Consider the following 19,027-nt stretch of genomic DNA (forward strand, 5'->3'; position numbering starts at 1 on the left):
GGAAAGAAAGATTGTAAATAAACAACCACAATGCCTTAAGATAACTGCTATAATGGAAGTATTTCCAAAACACAAAGTTAACACCAAAAGAGAGGAACACCCAAGTGTGCCCAAGGGGATCAGGGAAGGCTCGTCCAGGATGGCCTTGAACCAGGCGTGGGAGTGTACCCCACGGTGCCCGGGAGAAGGACATTCGGGACCCAGCGGCCTCGGCACGGCCGCCAGAGCGCGGAGCCGCGGCGGACAGCTCCCACGCGCCGGGGCGAACCGCAGGGACTGGGAGACTCCGGGCTCGGAAAGCAGGGCTGAATCCGGCCGGGAGCTTCGGACTGCTGTCCTCCTGGACCCAAAGGGAGTCTTTTGGGAGGAGGGGGCGGGTGCGACAGGGACACGAACACAGAGCTCGCCCCCAACCCAGACTGCAAAGGAGCCAGTGGACGGACCCGGGCGGTGCCGTCTCTCCACCGTTCTGCGGGACTTACCGGGACAACCCTTCCTCCTTGGTTTTGAAAGACGCCCTTCCGTGATTTACCAGTTTGGCCTGAATCTTAACTACTGCTGTCTACAAGTTTCTAAATTTTCTCTTCTCAAAAAATAAGAAAAAGAAAAGGAAAGACTTTCTCTTTCCTTCCCCAAGCAAAGTCGACCGTTTGGCGCCTAGCACCCTGCCCCGGAAAGCTCCTGGGGAGCACTTCGAATTCGGTGCCTTCTCGTCCATGGCCCCGCCTCTTCCGGGAAGTGACTGTCCCCTTTCCGCGACCGCGGCCGTACGCTCGGCTTCTCGGGCTCCCAGCCGGTCGCTGTACGCATGGGTGGAACTGTAGTCCTGGGGCTCCGAGCTTTCTTCACTTTCACTTAGGCAAATCACCCGCCCCGCTCCCCGCGTCCCGCTATCGCCGAGCCCTAAGCTTCTACAAGCTTTCTCCGTCCGCCCAGGGGCACTTCCGGCCCCTCTTAGACTCCAGTGGCGCGAAAAACCCCGAACTGCGCACGCGCGGGCGGAGTCCCGGCGGGAGGGGGGGCGAGGCGCAGGCGCGGAGTGTCCCGCGGTGGGCGCCGGGGCGGCCGGGCTGCTGCCTTCTCCCGCTGTGGGCGCGCAGAACCCCGCGGGCCGACGGCGGCCGGCCGACGCCGAGACGCCCCTCGGGTGGCTTTAGCGTCCTGTTGCGCCACGGCCGCCCCGCCGATCAGGTTCCTTCGGGAGACTTCGACTTGTTCGAGGTAGGGTGAGGGCGCGCGCCGTCGCTCTCCCTTGCTGCGGGTCCATGCCCCTCCACCGCACTCGTAGCTGGCGCCCCCAGCCCACCTGGTGGCGGCCGGGTCAGCGAAGCTGCTACAGTGTCTAGGGGGCCCGGGCGGCCCGGCCCACGGCCGGCGGGGATCTTCTCGCCCTCTCCGCAGGCGGCACAGGTCCCCTCAGCCGCGGGAAACTTGCCCGTGTGTCCGCTGGGCTCCGCCCTCGAGCGGCTCTGGCGGCGAGGCTTGCCAATGCCGGCTCGGGCTGCGGGACCCGGCGCGCGGCCCAAAACGGCCCTTTAGGCTTTGACGAGGGGCTTGGGGGGTATAAGGGTCGGGGGGTGAGGTTGGGTTCGGGAATCGGGCTTTTATCACCCGTTTGATGGTACCTCGCAAGTAGCAACTTAAGAATGTTTAAGAGATGTATGTAAGTATTACTTAAATTGGATTTGCTGCTAAAATGTCAGTTTCATGAGAACGCAAACTCTTCTGTACCTGGAAGAATTAAATTATGATGTTTGGAGGTTTTATGATGTTATTTCTTTTCCCTGATTTTCTCGTGGAGATGAGCTGGAGAAGAATCACTATTGGGAATTGCGGAACACAGGACTCAAGGGTAGAGAAAGGGCTTGAGAGGATCCTGGGATAATTCCTAGAAAGAGCAACTATTTGCTGTTTAAACCCTGAAGACAGAACTTATGTGAGTGCTTACTGCTCTGTATATTTCACGAGGAGACGATTACAAGCGAGTGTTTTGAAGACAAGCTACTCTGGAATGTATATTCAAAAGAAAAAGAGTCCAAATTCGCTGACGGCTTTTAGACGGCTGCTATGTAGTCTTTTAAAATGTTCACTGGCACATGCACTTGCTTGCAGAGAGTTCCATGGGTGCATGAGTGGAGAGGGACCATATTGGAACTACTTAGATTTACTTTATCTCGTTCTTTTACTGTGTGAAATATGCAGAGTAATAATTTCCTATGAGAATGTGTATTTACAGTTGTGTTGGTTTTTTTTTTCCTTGAATGGCTGTAAGTACAAAGAAGTTTGGAGATTACTAGAATATTGCTTAAAAAACATGTTTTTGTGCAAGACAGAACCAGTGTTAATGTGACCCCCGACAAGTCGGTACCACCTCTGCAAATATCAGTTCCTTTTCTGTAATTGGAGAAAATAACATGGTCCCTAACTCACAGGATTCTTAAATATGTGAGGGTGGGGGGATAGAGAGAGAGAGTTAGAGTTTTATCTCTGTACCTGTCTATAATTAGTATGAAGTATTTAGAATTGAGCCTGGCAAAAGTCAGCACAAATGGCATATTAAAGTGGTTACAGTGAAAAACCAGTTTCATTCTCAAAAGTTTATTTTACAGAGTATATTTTACTGAGTGCCTGGATGTAGAATTTTGTGTAAAACCTGCCTAAATCTTGACTATCATATTTAGACCTAAGTTAGGAAAATTAATCAAAGCCGTACTTGGCTTACTTTCAGGAATTAGTAAATAACTCAAAAATTTACCACAATAGTATGCATTATATTTAAGGCATAATTAAATGTCACAGTTATATATATATATATATATATATATATATATATATATATATACACACACACACACACACACACACACACACACACACAAGTCCAGATGACTGAGGGTCAAGTGTAGATACTTACATTAATGTTAGTGTTTTGGATTCACTAGTTAATGAGATACATCTTTCTCACTAAACATAGTTTCCCTGGTGACCAAATTCAGAACACTTCCTGTGGCTTTCTTAGCTCCACTCCCAAATCTGCCTCTACTGCAGAGTATATTTTATTGCCTATGCCCTCTCTATCTCAGGAGCACTTAAAACTCAGTGTTTTCAAACAACATAAATGTATTATTTATCCTCCTTCCTTTCCAAACCTGCTCAGTCTACTGATAATGGCATTTAGTATTAAGAGTAAAGGTTGTTTCCGAAAATTAAACACAAGGTAAAATTCTATAAAGCAAGCCCAAGTTTTAATTGGCTTGAATAAGTAATATTAGAGGGACATATCACATTAGAATCCTTTATGTAGTTTTATACATTAACGAAGGATGGACAAGAAGATGAACTGCTTAATATCCAATTTCACTGCCTATAAATAGTCAAACTTGGTTAAACTCAGTTCATACCATGAGGAACCTGGACGTTAAAGAGGTTTGACTTTGGGTTTTGACAACCTGGGTTTGGATCTAGGCTCTGCTAAGTTATAGCTACATAAGTCTGAGTATCTTTTAATTGAGCCTCAATATCCCCTTTTGTAAAATAAGGACAATACTTAGAAGGATGTTGAGGATTAAAGGAAAGGTTTGTACCTCTTAATCCCCTTCGGGTATTTCATCCCCAACCCCTCCCTCTGGCAACTATACGTTTGTTCTCTGTATCTGTGAGTCTGTTTTCATTTTGTTTTGTTTCTTCTGTTTTTTAGATTCCACATATAAGTGAGATCATATGGGTATTTGTCTTCCTCTGTCTGACTTATTTCATTTAGCGTAATACCCTTTAGATTCACCCATGTTGTTGCAAATGGCAAGATTTCATTTTTAATGGTTGTGTAATATTCCATTGTGTGTGTATGTGTGTATCACACCTTTATCCATTTATCTGTTGATGGACACTTAGATTCCTTCCATATCTTGCCTATTGTAAATATTGCTGCAGTGAACATTGATGTGCATGCCACTGCTTTTGTTCAGCACCCCTTATCCTTTAGAGACTGGTCTCTTTTGCCCCTATTCTTACTCTCTCTGTTTCGTTTGTCTTCTATATTGAGGTCACAGGGATTTTTTTAAAACATAAATCTGAGTGTTCACATTTTATTATCTGAAGTGCTGTGCTTCGTACTTCCTAGTTTTGCTTATCTGGAATTGTTTGATGGATGGCCTAATGACTTTTTTCACTTATTTATATTATTTATTATCTATTGCATCTCACATTACTTCATGATATATTCCAAGTAGTGTGCTTAATTAATTCAGTACATTAAAAATGAGGTGATATAATGCAGAATGAATTTGTCTGTGGTGGTGGGAGAAGTGGAATTGGGAATGAGGTAAGTAGTCCGTGGCAGATTCAGAAACAGCAACAGTTTGCCTTTTCTTAACCATTGTTTTCTATTAATAATTCCAGTTCTGTTATGACTGTTCTCACTGCTGTTAACCCCTACTTTGATATGAATGGGAAGTGTGAATCACTACATACTCACAATAAATTTGAAAATTTAGAAATTTATAGTCCTTTGTTAAAATGCTTTTGGTCTCTATCAAATTTCCTATGTACATGCTTGCTGTAATTAACCCTTGGTGATTGATTTTTCTTCTTGAACTTTTTTTTTATTGAGAATCTGCATATTTGTTACTGTTCCTGCTCTGATGGAGTTTGCTTTCTGCGAGGGGGAAATGATATGTCCCTTAATTTTAATTTTTTTATTGTAAATAAACAAATATTAAAGACCATGAAGAGCTTTATGGATATATTGAAAATCCCAGAGGAGTTTTTTTTTCTATTTTTATATATTGCAGGATATTAAAAGTGTTTTTCTTTGCATCTGTTTATATGTCTCTTTAGCCTATTAGAAACAATTTTACTATTGTAACCTAAAATTAACTCTCAAGACATTCATGTGTGTTTTTAAAAATCCATTATCATTAAATTACAAAGTGATTCCTATTTTAAAAGGTAGGATCCTTCAGTGTCTGTTAGATGCAAGTTACCATGGCAACCTAACAGCAAACTGCAAATCCCAGGCTAAGCACAGCAAATAAAAAACATCATTGTCACGTAGCACACTGTCTTCCGTCTTGTGTAGAATCTCACATTCGTTGTGAGGAGCTAATCACATTTACCTTCATGCCCCTTGCTCCCCCCAATTTTACCTGAAAAACTACCATTTTCTAATGGTAAAATACTAAAATCAGTCAGCTGATGTGTCTGCTAACTGCAAGGTCATGTATTAAGCATTAATAAAAACAGTGTCTAAAAGAGCATTTAATGTTGGGAAAACCAAAAAGTAATGTGTCTTCTTTGCTCTTCTATAATAAATAAATTACTGTAATTGAGAAAGGAATAGAGGTGTGGGTGGGAAAGAAGGGAGTGTTGGGAAAATAATAGCCTGGTGGTATTCTAGGGAACTTAAATTAGCAACAAGCTGAAACTAATATACATTAATTCTTGCTATTAAATAATTTGAGAATTGTTTGATTTTCAAGTTCTGACTTGTGTAAGAGATTCAAAATAAACATTACTTGTAAAAAAGATGGTGAATATTATGTAATTGTGACTGTAACACTAGTACTGTCTCAAAAGGCATTTGTTAAGTGTCCTTCTTTGGATGTTAACTAATATACCTTTTAAGTGGTATTTGATTTATCATGATAAATTAGGTTCCTTATTGCCTTCAGGATAGGATAAAGTCCCAAGTTTTTTAATGTTGTTTACAACAGTTCTTCTCAGACTTCAATGTGCCTGTGGGTCACCCGAGACCTTGTTAAAATGAAGCTTCAGATTCAGTTGGTTTAAATTGAGGCCTGAGATTCTGGGTATCTAATATGTTCCTCGGAGATGCAGATGGCTGCTTGATGGTCCTTGGACCACATTTTGAATATCAAGTCTACCAGTCATTCTATGGCTGGCTTCTTCTCTGCTGCCCTAACTTTATTACTGGTAGCTATGCCTTGTCCTTTATGGCACTGTGTCATGGACATGCTTATAGTATCCCCTACAGTAGCAGTTTGCCAAGTGTGGTCCAGGGATCCATGAGACTCTTTCAAAGGGTCTACAAGATCAAAATTGTTTTCATAATTATTGTAAGATGTTATTTCCCTTTGTCATGTTCATTCACTTGTGACTGTACAATGGAGTTTTCCAGAGGTTACAGACATGTGATGATGCCATCGCTCTGGCGACTGATAGAATGTGTACTTGTGTGTTGCTTGTTTTAAAAGTTTTTCAGTTTTAATTTATAATATGGTAAATATTGGTAGATTTAAACAAAAGCTCTTTGAGGTCCTTGGTACTTTTTAAGACACCACAACCTTTGAGAACCGCTGCCCTATGGTTTTTTTAGGCCATGGACACAAAGACTCACATCTAAAACTTTACCAGAGCTCTTTCCATAGCTTACGGTGGCTGTTCAGTTAGGGTGGGAGTTTCAGCCCCCCACATGGACACTGCAGTGGGGTGGCCTCCTCACCTTTCTGGGCAGTGGTAAAAGGCCTCCTCTGACACCATCCAAGGGGGAATGGGAGTAAGTAGCATCCTGTTACCTCCTGTTGGGGGTGGACATCTAAGTTCTCCACCTGATGCCATCATCATGGCTCCCTACTTGGCCTACACAGCCTTCTCTGAAACTAGCTTCACCAGGGTGGAAGTCCAGGCTACCCACTTGGCCTTTGCTGGTGTTGGGGGGGAAGAGGAAGGGCCAACAGTTCTTTTAGTGATATTTGACTGGAGTAGAGTGATTATTGTCTAAAAGTTTCCTGTCTTGTTAGGCTCCCCTTTTCCTGCTCCTTTGTCTAGAGTGAGCAAGCTTTCATTAGGCTTTTTTTTGTTTTTGCGGTACGCGGGCCTCTCACCGCTGTGGACTCTCCCATTGCGGAGCACAGGCTCTGGATGCGCAGGCTCAGGGGCCATGGCTCACGGGCCCAGCCGCTCTGCGGCATGTGGGATCTTCCCGGACCGGGACACGAACCCGTGTCCTCTGCATCGGCAGGCGGACTCTCAACCACTGCACCACCAGGGAAGCCCTCATTAGGCATTTTTGTTTTTCCCCTGCACCCGTTGGTGTTTCCCCTGTTGCTGGCTTCTCCAAGTCTGGGATAGTTGACGCAAACAAAAACTCAGGGAACTACCACGATGTCATTCCTTGGGTCACGTGGTTCCTAGCCAATCTGCCTCCTTCAGAGTCGTCTTATGTTTGTTTTATAGTATATATTTTTCAAGGATTTTAGTTTTACTAAGCAGGGAGAATAGGGAAAATTACATCTATTCCATCTTCCTGAAAGTGGATGTCTGATTGCTTTTATTAACTTGCACTTTGAGATAAAGAATTAGAGACTAAACTCCAGCCCCACTGCATATCTCTTATATTTGGTTGTATAAAAATATATGAATAAACATTAAAATATTTTCATTAAAGAAAAACTAGGTTTGAAAAACGCAAATAACTACTTTTGGGAGAAAAAAGTTTAAATTTAATTAAATAGAATTGATGTGAAAGGAGTCATGACCACAGTTGAGGATTTTACAAAACAAGGTAATTTTGTGTAGTAAATTTGAAGCTTTAAATTATCAGTGTTCTGGAAAATAAAATTATAGCAAACTTGTTCTAGGACGATATAATGAACCTGTAATAACCAGTGTACAAAAAAGAAATTGAAATGATTTCATAAAATTAAAATAGTCTCCAATATCTAATAGCTTTAAGCTTAGTTCTTTCTCACTTTCAGAAAACATTTCAATGTCATGCCAGAGTGGTGATTTCAGAGCATTAAAAAGATGGGGGAGGGTGGGCTTCCCTGGTGGCGCAGTGGTTGAGAGTCTGCCTGCCGATGCAGGGGACACTGGTTCATGCCCCTGTCTGGGAGGATCCCGCATGCCGTGGAGCGGCTGGGCCCGTGAGCTGTGGCCGCTGAGCCTGCGCGTCCGGAGCTTGTGCTCCGCAATGGGAGAGGCCACAGCAGTGAGAGGCCCACATACCGCAAAAAGAAAAAAAAAAAAAAAAAAAAAGGGATGGGGAGGGCTTCCCTGGTGGCGCAGTGATTAAGAGTTAAGAATCCGCTTGCCAATGCAGAGGACACGGATTTGAGCCCTGGTCCGGGAAGTTTCCACATGCCGTGGAGCAACTAAGCCCATGCGCCACAACTACTAAGCCTGTGCTCTAGAGCCCACAAGCCATAACTACTGAGCCCGCATGCCACAACTACTGAAGCCTGCATGCCTAGAGCACATGCTCCGCACAAGAGAAGCCACCACAATGAGAAGCCCACGCACCGCAATGGAGAGTAGCCCCTGTTCACCCGCGCGCAGCAATGAAGACCCAAAGCAGCCAAAAATAAATAAATAAAATAAATATATTAAAAAAAAAAACGATAGGGAAACTACCCAGTTCACTTAATGAAGCATGCATTGTCACAATAAAACCTGTCAAAGATAGTTCCCCAAAGCAGTTCCAACACAGTATGTATAGACATTTGATGTTTCTGCAAAATTGGTTCTGTCAGTGTAACTTAAGAAAGCAGTGGGTAAAAATTAAACACTGTACGAATGTCTGTCTCGCCTGCCCTCCTTCTCTCACATCTCTGCTCTAGGCTCCCTGTTCTCTGTCTACTACATGCCGTCTTTGTAACACCGCTCCACTAGCCCCCCAGCCTCCCCACACACACACACTTAAGCTTGGCTGTCTTGCCCTGCAGGTACATCAGCAAGTGGAGCTTTCCTCTCTTCTACTGAGAACTGACTTGAATCTTTCAATCCAAATGCATGAGAGAGAAAATCTCATTTAACCCACCGCTGCCATGTACCTGGTACAAACAGGGCTGCTATAGTATAGCACTAGGGGCACCTAAATGGGTTGAGAGTAGAGCTATTTTTCATATTCTTACATCTTAGAAATTTTTTATTACCTATGCTGTGGATTTTTCTTTCCAGTTATTCAGCAAACAGTTATTGGGTACCTATCATTTTAGATCTCTAAGTGAATTTTTAAGAGAAAAATGAAAGCAACATTTGGAGTAGTCAACCATTTAATTTCAATCAAAGACCATCAGCTTTGACTTGAGATGCAGCATTTATATGTTTAGAAAGTCTTGATGATGTTCATTTTCTAGGTATAAATTTTATAGTATATCAGTAAAAAACAAAAACAAAAAAACAGACAATCAGCATGGGCTGATTCTTTGGAGAAGAGTTAAGGGACACTATTGATGCTAGGCAGCACTGCTCCAAATATGCTTCTTTGGGAAAATAATTAAAATTAGTTTTATGTGGTTCACCATTTATAAGTTATAAAAATTGGATGATTGCTCTGGAATCATTTCAGAGGCATTATGCCATCTCTATCAATAGATCCGCAGTTTCACAAATAAGATCTTTTACCTTTTGTGAGCTTAGGAGTTAAAACACTTAGGCCCATATGAGTAAAAACCTGGGTCATAAATCATTCTGAAGTAAAATCAACTAGTGTAGCAAATGCAGATTTTTTTTTTTTTTTTAACAAAAATTTATTATCTTATACTTCTGTAGGTTAGAAGTCTGACATGTCTGCCTGAGCGAAAATCAAGGGAGCAGTAGGACTGCATTCCTTTCTGGAGGTTCTTGACTTATCTGTGTCCTTGCCTTTCCAGCCTCTAGTGACCACCTTCATCTTTTGGCTCACGGCCCCCTCCCTCCATGCAGATGATAGTTCTAACTTTTTAAAGTAAATATGAATGGATATAGTACTAAAACTTAAGCTTTGTCTGTCTGATTTTGTTTAGTTTTTTAAGGTATATGGAACAATCTTATGGATGCTATACATGATTTTCTTCATTGTCCCTAATATTTGTTTAGACCTGATGGCCAAAAGAAAGGAAGGAAATTTCTTCTCTCCTGGAAATGCCAAAAGACCAAGACAAGAAGAGCTGGATGATTTTGATAAAGATGGTGACGAAGATCAATGTACAGTTTCTTTCACTAATGGTACCTCTGCTTTGGTGAGTGCAAAATTACAATATTATGTCTTTTGATTTGCATGTTTCTCATGTCTGGTTTATATGTCATATTCTTAATTCAGTATCAGGAGCTGGGTCTCTGCAGAGGAAAAGTAATATGAATTTTAAAAAGCTGAGATAAAATCATCTCACTAATTTTGAAGTTTATGTTAATGATTAGAAAAAATTAGTAGAGAAAACAACGAAACAAGGAGCTGGTTCTTTGGAAAGATCAATAAAATTGACAAACCTCTACTAAGATTGACAAAGGGGAGAAAAGAGAGAAGACACAAATTACTAATATCAGGAATGAAACAGAGGATATGACCACAGACTCTGCAAACATCAGAAGGATAATAAGGGAATACTGTTAACAACTCTACACACATAGATTCACAGCTTAGAAAGAGTGGACCAGTTCCTCGAAAAGCACAAACTACCACAATTCATTCAATATGAAATAGATCATAATCACTCTGTAACTATAAAGGAAATTTAATTCATTATTTAAAAACTCCCCAAAAAGATATCTTCAGTTCCAGTTGGTTTGATTGGAGAATTGTACCAAATGTTCAGGTTCAGGTTCAGGTTCGGGTTAGCATTCAGGAACAATTCTTAGACTTAACATCAAATGTACAAACCATTAAATGAAAAATTGATAAATTGGACCTCATCAAAATTAAAAACTTTTCTTCTGCAAAAGACCCTGTTATAAGGATGGAAAGTCAAGCCAGGAGAATATTTGGAAATCACATATCTAACAAAGTTCTAATATCTTGTTTGTATAAAGAACTCTCAAAATTCAGCAGTAAAAAGCAAATAATCCAATTTGAGAATGGGCAGAAGACATAAAGAGACATTTCACTGAAGAAGAGGATATACAGGTGCAAATAAGCACATGGCATGATGTTCAGCATAATTTTTCATCAGGGAGATTCAAATTAAGACTACAATGAGATATCACTGCATACCCATCAGAATGGCTAAAATTTTTTGAAAAGTGACAACACCGGGCTTCCCTGGTGGCGCAGTGGTTGGGAGTCTGCCTGCCGATGCAGGGGACGCGGGTTCGTGCCCCGGTCCGGGAAGATCCCACATGCCACAGAGCGGCTGGGCCCGTGAGCCATGGCCGCTGAGCCTGCGCGTCCGGAGCCTGTGCTCCGCAACGGGAGAGGCCACAACAGTGAGAGGCCCGCATACTGCAAAAAAAAAAAAAAAAAAAAAAGAAAAGTGACAACACCATATGCTGGTGAGGATGCAGAGACACTGGATCGTTCAGTGGTGGGAATGTAAAATGATACAGTCACTCTGGGAAATAGTTTGGCAGTTTCTCTAAGAAATTTCACATGCAACTATATCATATAAGCCAGCATCTGTCACAGAGAAAAGAAGATTTATCTTCACACAAAAATCTATACATGAATGTCCATAGCAGCTTTATTCGTAATAGTCCAAAACTGACAATCCAGATGTCACACAGTGAGTGAGTAGTTAGGCGTGCTGAGGTACATCTGTACCCTGAGATACTACTTAGCAAAAGAAAGCAGTGAAGTACTGATACAGGCAAAAATGGATAGTTATGCTGAGCAAAAAAAAAAAGCCAATCTCAAAAGCTTACATTCTGTGTGATCCCACTAATATAACATCTTGAAATGGCAGTGTTTCAGAAATGGAGAACAGATAATTGGGCCAGGTGTTAAGGAGGGGGTGGATTGGGTGGGATGTGGATGGGGCTCTAAAAGGACAACGTGAAGGATACTTGTGATGGAAATCTTCTGTATCGTCACTGTATCAATACGAATATGCTAGTTGTGGTATTGTACTGTAGTTTTCGAGGTGTCACCTTGGGCAGGAACTGGGTAAAGGATTCACAGGATCTCTCTGTATTATTTCTTACAACTGCATCTGAGTCTTCAGTTAGATCAAAATAAAACGTATTTTTAAAAAGTCTTCAACCACGATTTTCAGTATTCTACTCATACAAGGATGTAAATGTTTTCTGCTTTTTAATAAGCTGGTGTCTAGTAGAAGAGAGCCAGGGATTTTTAAAATAAATGACTAAAAAGGCTGGAGACGTTAAGTGTTCTTTAAAAACGTTTGGAAGGTTTGGTAAAATATGTTTGATTTATTTTCGTATTTTTAACTACGAAGTCTGACCACTCTGTGCCGAACTTTTGCTTGAAACATTGATAAACCTTCTCTAATTTAATTATGACATATATTCACAATATGAGAATTATAATTACATATCCTCCCCTCAGTGGGGGACATTTAGCAGTGTCTGAATATATTTTTGGTTGTCACAACTAGGGTGGGGGGAGAGTGCTACTGGCATCTGGTGGGTAGCAGCTAGGGATGCTGTTCAACATCTCACAATGCACAAGACAGCCTCTCTCCAACAAAAATGATCTGACTCAAATGTTGGTATTGTCCGTATTAAGAAACCTTGATACACTTATTAGATCCTATAAGGACTTTAGAATGAGTGGTTAATCATATAAGGTCTCCATTTAATAGCATTTACTCATTGACTAAAGTTAACATTTAAAATTATACTTTCTGGCCTTCCCTGGTGGCGTAGTGGTTGAGAGTCTGCCTGCCGTTGCAGGGGACACGGGTTCGTGCCCCAGTCCGGGAAGATCCCACATGCCGTGGAGCGGCTGGGCCCCTGAGCCATGGCCGCTGAGCCTGCACGTCCAGAGCCTGTGCTCTGCAATGGGAGAGGCCACAACAGTGAGAGGCCCGCATACCGCAAAAAAATAACCACTATACTTTCTCTAACATTTTTCATTGGTAGCACTGCTAATCTTTCTCTTCTAGCAAATGATTGGTTGATTGTAGTGAGTGAATTCGATTGTTTTCTCTCGTTTTTTTAATTAATAGACAGCAGCAGAAGTTGGAATCATTGAGAGTATTCAGCTCAGAAACTTCATGTGTCATTCGATGCTTGGACCCTTTAAATTTGGTTCTAATGTCAACTTTGTTGTTGGCAATAATGGAAGTAAGTGCTTTTGCCCTCCTTCTTATTTGACTTTGAACAGTACCTTGAGATCAGAATGCACTAACTTTTTAAAATAGGTGACTACTAGCGCTGATAAATCTAAGGTGTAGACCTCTGATTTGTGGTCATGAACTTTTTCAGTATTGCCTGCCAGTCTGCACTTTAAGAAATGAGTTAACTTTAGGCTCATTATGCAACAGGGATAAACATTTCCTGCTTATTCTTCTGAATCTATGTACCTTGGAATTCATACCACAGAACAGTAGGCAAGCTATCCTCATTGCAACTGAGGCAGGCCTGTGTCTTATATCTATTAAATGTTGTAAGAGCGTGAATAAAGTGCCTTGGGAATCCAAACTTGAAAGAAACTAATTCTTACGGTTGTGGCCAATGAAAGCTTTAAGAAGAGGTGGTATTTGTGGTGGTACTTGAATAAAAATGAAAAATTCTTTAGATCTTATTGGGGAAGAAGAAGCTGAGATGTTCCAGGCAAAGATTGCTCATCACCAAAGGTTGGGAGGGGTAGAAGCAGATGTATATGGAGAGAGGTGAACAACCTCATAGGGTTTTATCATATCATACATGGTAGGGAGGGGCAGAAGCATACACTGGAGAATCAGTTGTAGGTAATGTTGAGGATATTGACTGCCATGATAAATATTTGGGGATTTCGTTCACAAGTCAGTGGGGAAGCAGTTAAAGTTTTAGAGTATAGAGGTGACACGGTGAAGATTTGTGAAACAAACTGGCCACATTGTAGAGAGTAGATTAGAAGGGGGAAGACATAGGAGTTAGACCAGTTAGGTAGCTTTTGTAGTGGACCCCCGCCAGATGTGAGGTGTTGGCTGCTTGACTGAGCCAGTACAGAGGGAGAGGAGCTTGCCAGGGTCCACAGCTGGTGGCCGTGCTAGAACATGAAACTAGTACAGGTAGCTGCACAGTCTGTTTAGTTGTTGTTCTTTGTTTTCCCTACTCTATTCGGTCAAGAGGAAAGTATTTTCAGAAGGAGGGGATAGACAAAGGAACCAGAGCTACAGGGAGGTCAAACAGGACAAGAAGTAAAGGCAGACTGGTGGGTTGGTTCTGCGGTTAGATCTTCACTCCTGAAACAGCGAAGTTATTAATATAACTTCGCAAGTGGTGGAGGCAGTGAATTTGGAAATGAAGAAAAAGGAGAGAGGTAGGATAGGGACTTGAAAGGCATTCCAGGAACTGAATTGGGCTAACCAGTGTGTACTTTGGTTGATTTGGAGTATATTGTGGAAGATGATGAGCTGATAAGAGTTGATTAATTTGGTTGATTGTGGAGTTGAGAAAATGGTTACCATGATTGTTAAAGATTTTGGAATTTTAGCTTGTGATATTTTATGTCTGTTAGGGTAAAAAGAAGTATACTCTTCAAAGAGCTAGCAAGTGAGTAATATTCAAATTAGGAATAATAATTGTCAAAATATTATGTAAAAACATTGTCTATATGACTGATAATTTTTTCATATTTAAGCTCATTCATTCAGTAAATATGTGAGTGCCTATTATGGGCTAATATTGGAGATAAAGCAAATGAATAAAAACAACAGTCCTGTCCCTCTGGAGCTTGCATTCAAGGTTAAAAATAGTTTCTGGCTTCTGAGAATTTATGGAAAAAGTAAATTTTAATTAAATTAGGATGTAAGAAAAATTAGATGAGTTAAATGTATATGGGTAATTAGAAAGATAAATTCATTTAATAGGCTGATGGGCCAAGATGACACAATGAGAGTTTTAGGTTGGAAAGGTATCAACCATTTTTTCCATTGCCTTATTAGTGGCAAAGATTTGATTCCTGAAATGTACTGATTTTTTTCTAATAGCAACAACTAAATATTTCATGATATGTACAACTTTTTGTTTGTTTTTGGCACTGGAAGAAAATTATAATTGAAGTATAATGCTTTATTTCAGAAATTTTTTTACATCAAATTGTAGGAGTCAGACTTCTCTTTTCTCCCTCTAATGAATGTGATTTCTTCAACACCTGTTTCTTTAGGTGGGAAGAGTGCAGTACTCACAGCTCTTATAGTTGGTCTTGGTGGAAAAGCAGTTGCTACTAACCGAGGATCTTCTTTGAAAGGTTTTGTGAAAGACGGACAGAAGTAAGTGTTTGTTTTCTATGTGTGTTTTTCAGTTCTCTAATAAGAAGCAGCTTCTTTAGAATCCCAATTCAGTAGACATGGTAGGAAATGAATTGGCTTCCCGGAACTGAAGCACCGATATCATATCTTTTCATTCCTTTCTCTTGCCCCCTGTTGCCAGCATCGCCCACTGTTGCCTGTTCACCTCTCCCGACAGAATGCTTGTGTCAGTTAGTGCCATGTGCCTGCCCACTGACACTCATTTCTGTTACCTTTCTGGAAAAACGAGCAGTGATAAATCTGCATACTTCTGTTTACAGGAATATTTATAAATATTGGACTTTGCTGGCTCTTGACCCAAACCCAGCTTCAGCAAGTCCACGTCGCTATGATGTGGGCTAAGGCAGAGTTAGTGACCAGCCAAGGTGTCCCTAAACAGAATTGCTGCCTCCAGCTCTAAGAATTTCAAAAAAGTATTCCATCTGTCTCTTTATATCCTTTGCTTAGGGGGTTCACCAGTGAGCTTGACTTGAGGACCACAGTCTCGAGTCTCTTTGGGGTCCATCTTGACCCTTGGTGAATGGTCATATGGCAACCCTCAGTGGCTTTACATTTGTATTTCTTTCTGTTATAGTTTGCCATCACGTAACTATATATTAATTGCTCAGTTTGCATCATCATAGACTCGTGACCTTTTGCCCATTAGGAAACTCTCTTCAGGCTGATCTCCTTGTTCTTTTTAATTCTGCCTCAGAAACCTCTGAGGGATCCTCGTGTCTCCTAACAACTGCACGTCCCAGGCTCCGTCATACCAGCTCCCAGAGTCAGGCCGCTCCCGCTGCCCATTCATTCCTCTTTCACACGCCCACTGCCCAGAACTTCTGGAACTTTGATAATTAACAGTGATACCTTTTTTTTTTTTTTCCTTCATGTAACAGACTTTCCTCCTGCTCAGTGTTGTATCCACTTAACTTCCCCCATTTTCCATTTTATTTCTAAAAAATAGAACGCGGACGGGATGTGAGTCAGGATTGCAGGTTTTTTATGTATCTCTCAGAAACCTTGGGAATCTTAACCCTAAGCCAGCGTTCCAAGTTGACTCAGGAGGAGGGAAGAAAAGATACAGAAAAAATCATTTTCTGTGCTGTATGGCCTTGAAAAAGAACCGTTTAGTAACAATTCTCCAGCTTATTTTCTGTCTCTCCTTATCTTACTTGGGCGCCAGTCCAGCAAGGTCTTCTCTTCCACAGTCTCCAAACAAAATTATGGCTGAAGTCAAAAATTAGCTATTTTAACACTTTTAAGGCACTGGTCTCAACTCTGCTTCAGTTCATTATACTGAACTCTACATTTCTTAGTTGTCCAAATAGTTACCTAGTCTGCCTAGCTAGATAACACATTGATCTTTCAAATAGAAGCCTCAGGAAGAAATTTTTTTTTTCTGCACCATTAAGGGTTTTATGTCTCAATTAAAGATTTTAAATGTTTTTTCCATATGGGAAGTAGCTGGATGAAAGCAGAAACTTCTTTCTGAGATGTGTCCTTGGAATACCATTAAAAAAAGAAAGAAAAATAAAGGCTAGCTTACACAAATCACCAACTTTGAAGGACACAGCTGCCTGTAGATAGGAACATTAAAATATTTTAAACAGAGTTAATAACAGTTAAAAGCTTTAACCTGAGCTCAGCCTCCTTTTTACTGACCTTGTCTAAAAAAATAGCTAAAATGAGCTTTTCCAAACCCATTACTATTCCTCTTGTCCTCCCCTTCCTCATTTAAAACATTTGGTATCTGTAAAATTTCTCTTCTTTTATAGTCTCTGATTCTGTCATCACTTTTTTACAGAATCAGCTCATCGAGCTTTTCGCTTCTATTCTGCATCTAAAATCTATGAGGCTCTCCCGTTCTTCCTGAGGAACGTCTTTCCGTCTGGCAGAGGTTTGAGGTGGTCCTCAGGACTCTGTCCCTCCCGCACATCTGAAACATTACACTCTCCATCTGTGACGCCTGGGCTCCGGGCTACCTTTGTAGAGGGTTTCAACTCCTCCATTAGAGACGCTTGCCAATATGGTTAGGAGAAACCAGACGACTGTGCCTGGAGGCTCTTTACTTGGCGCTCCAGCCTCTGATCATCCACTGAGGCTTTGCAATGAGTGGTACAGGGACAGTGATGGAATTCTCCAGTGACCAATGTCTCAGACCCCTAGCTGTTCAGGTTCTTCAACAGGTTCATTTACCGTTCCCTCCTCGGCCTTCCTAATCCTATCGTGGCGGCACTGGGCTCTTTGCCGCAGGCCTGTTTCTGACATCAGCTGTGGCACTGGGAGTGGGTTATGGGGGGACAAAAGCTCCTGCTGTACGTTCCTGACTTATTAGTCAAGGTTACAGAACTTACTGCAGATGAGCTGGCCACGCAGAGAAGGAACAGATGCCTCCTATTTGTACATGACTTTTTCCCTGTTCCTTGTTCCTCGTGCCCATCAGTGCCTGATGCTACCAGTCATCTCTGTGCAGATAGGTTCTCCCGGAGCTAAGAAAGAAGCCACACCCTTACGGTGGCGCCTCTTGTGTGTGTGGTCGTTCTGCAGGAACTCTCGGTGACAGTCTCTCTTCTCGCTAAAGGGTCTCTTTATTTACAGACACTGGGCTCTATGGCTGTTGACCCCAATTCAGCAGCAGTCACATTAGTAGGTGGGGAGACAGCAGTTAGTCTCAGCTCAGTTAGCCCTGTCTCCTTGTACAGGTTTTTTGAGCAGCTGTTGGGAGGGTTTTTTTCGTAAGCTTTAATTGTTTTGAATAACTTGCCTTTCTTATATTTACTAGATTCATATGACAGTAGGATACCAGTGCCTCCAAAGCTCTCACAATACTAGAGATAGCTTCCAAATGCAAGGAGTGGCTGGGAAGGAAATAACAAAGTAGATGTTTGCTAATCAAGGGAGATGTCACTTTCATTTTAAAATGTTTTCATGAGGTGCATTCATTTAATACTAGGTAATCATACTAGTTAGTGCAATAAATATTGTTTGCTCCACGTTGTAGGCCAGCTGCCCTTCCCCTATCATATACTTTAGTTAATAGTTTTCAACCTTGGCTGTTCATTAGAATCAACCCAGAAAGCTTTCAAAAATCTCATTGATTACAACTTTTCAGGAGCATGTCTGTCTTAATTAGGTATTTCTGTTTAAAAACACCCCCCCACCCCCGCAAACCATTCAGGGTAGCTTTAGAAGAGGAGATTTATCATAAAGATGCAGGGATATATATATATCTTGGAAACTTCAGTGAGGCAGTGTAATTGGATCTCATGAGTGACCAGAACTGAGAGACTCAGAACCAAAGATCTTCGGTCTCTAGGTCTTTCTTTTCTGTGTCTCTGGCTTTCTTTGTGTCTTTGTCTCCAGGCCTCTGTCTCCCTTCCTTCCTTAGCCGGGGCTCTGCTGCAGCACCACCTCCCTGCCGCTCCTCAGTGGCTGCACTTCTGTGCTGTGCCCTCCTCCCTCCCTCTCCCGTGACAGGCATGCAGGTGTGTGAATGTGTTTCCCTCTCACTGCCTCTGGAGCGTGTGTGCTCTTTCTTATTCTTCAGGTCTTTGGTGCTCTGTGTCTTCGTGGGCAGGCGTTTATGTCTTACTGTCTTGGTGTGTGGGGCTGCGCATGGAAGGAAGTACTCTCGAGTTCTCTGTGTCTCTGATTCACAGCCAGTATCTGTGATTATGTGTCTCTGCCAGTCTGTCCAGGTGGTTTCCCAAGAGCTTATCTGCTCTGTGTTTCTGCTTCTCTCTGTCATCTCTGCAGGCTTTATACTTGTTCATCAGAATATAATGCCCCAAATTGGTTTCTCTAGTCCCAGAGGCCTCAGAACTTTGTATCTCCAAGGAATCACCACCTTTCCACTTGATGTGTCTTGATTCGAGTTTGTTTTAAAAACTTGTGGTTTTGAAATAATTTTAGATTTA

The 19,027-nt window shown here is 41.8% G+C and overlaps 2 protein-coding genes across 8 annotated transcripts in view; one reads left to right on the plus strand and one right to left on the minus strand.

Moving 5' to 3' along the window:
- The window catches only part of GEN1 (GEN1 Holliday junction 5' flap endonuclease), a 28,941-nt gene extending 28,160 nt beyond the window's left edge, over positions 1 to 781 (minus strand). Inside the window, exon 1 of one of the 2 annotated variants that reach the window (XM_033837984.2) lies at positions 483 to 781. The gene's annotated coding sequence lies outside the window, so the exon portion shown is untranslated. The remainder of the gene's footprint in view (positions 1 to 482) is intronic. The other variant, XM_019943252.3, reaches the window with a different exon arrangement.
- A 292-nt stretch (positions 782 to 1,073) lies between these two features.
- Positions 1,074 to 19,027, plus strand: part of SMC6 (structural maintenance of chromosomes 6) — an 80,343-nt gene continuing 62,389 nt past the window's right edge. For all 6 annotated transcript variants that reach the window (XR_012325805.1, XR_012325806.1, XR_002177926.3 and 3 more), the window contains exons 1-4: positions 1,074 to 1,221; positions 9,817 to 9,959; positions 12,840 to 12,957; positions 14,984 to 15,089. Coding sequence is in view for 3 of the 6 variants with exons in the window: in XM_019943249.3 (XP_019798808.1) it covers positions 9,822 to 9,959; positions 12,840 to 12,957; positions 14,984 to 15,089 (362 nt within the window). In the remaining 3 variants the exon portion in view is untranslated. The remainder of the gene's footprint in view (positions 1,222 to 9,816; positions 9,960 to 12,839; positions 12,958 to 14,983; positions 15,090 to 19,027) is intronic.

Source organism: Tursiops truncatus, chromosome 14 (genome assembly GCF_011762595.2).
Source record: "Tursiops truncatus isolate mTurTru1 chromosome 14, mTurTru1.mat.Y, whole genome shotgun sequence".
Lineage (NCBI taxonomy): Eukaryota > Metazoa > Chordata > Mammalia > Artiodactyla > Delphinidae > Tursiops > Tursiops truncatus.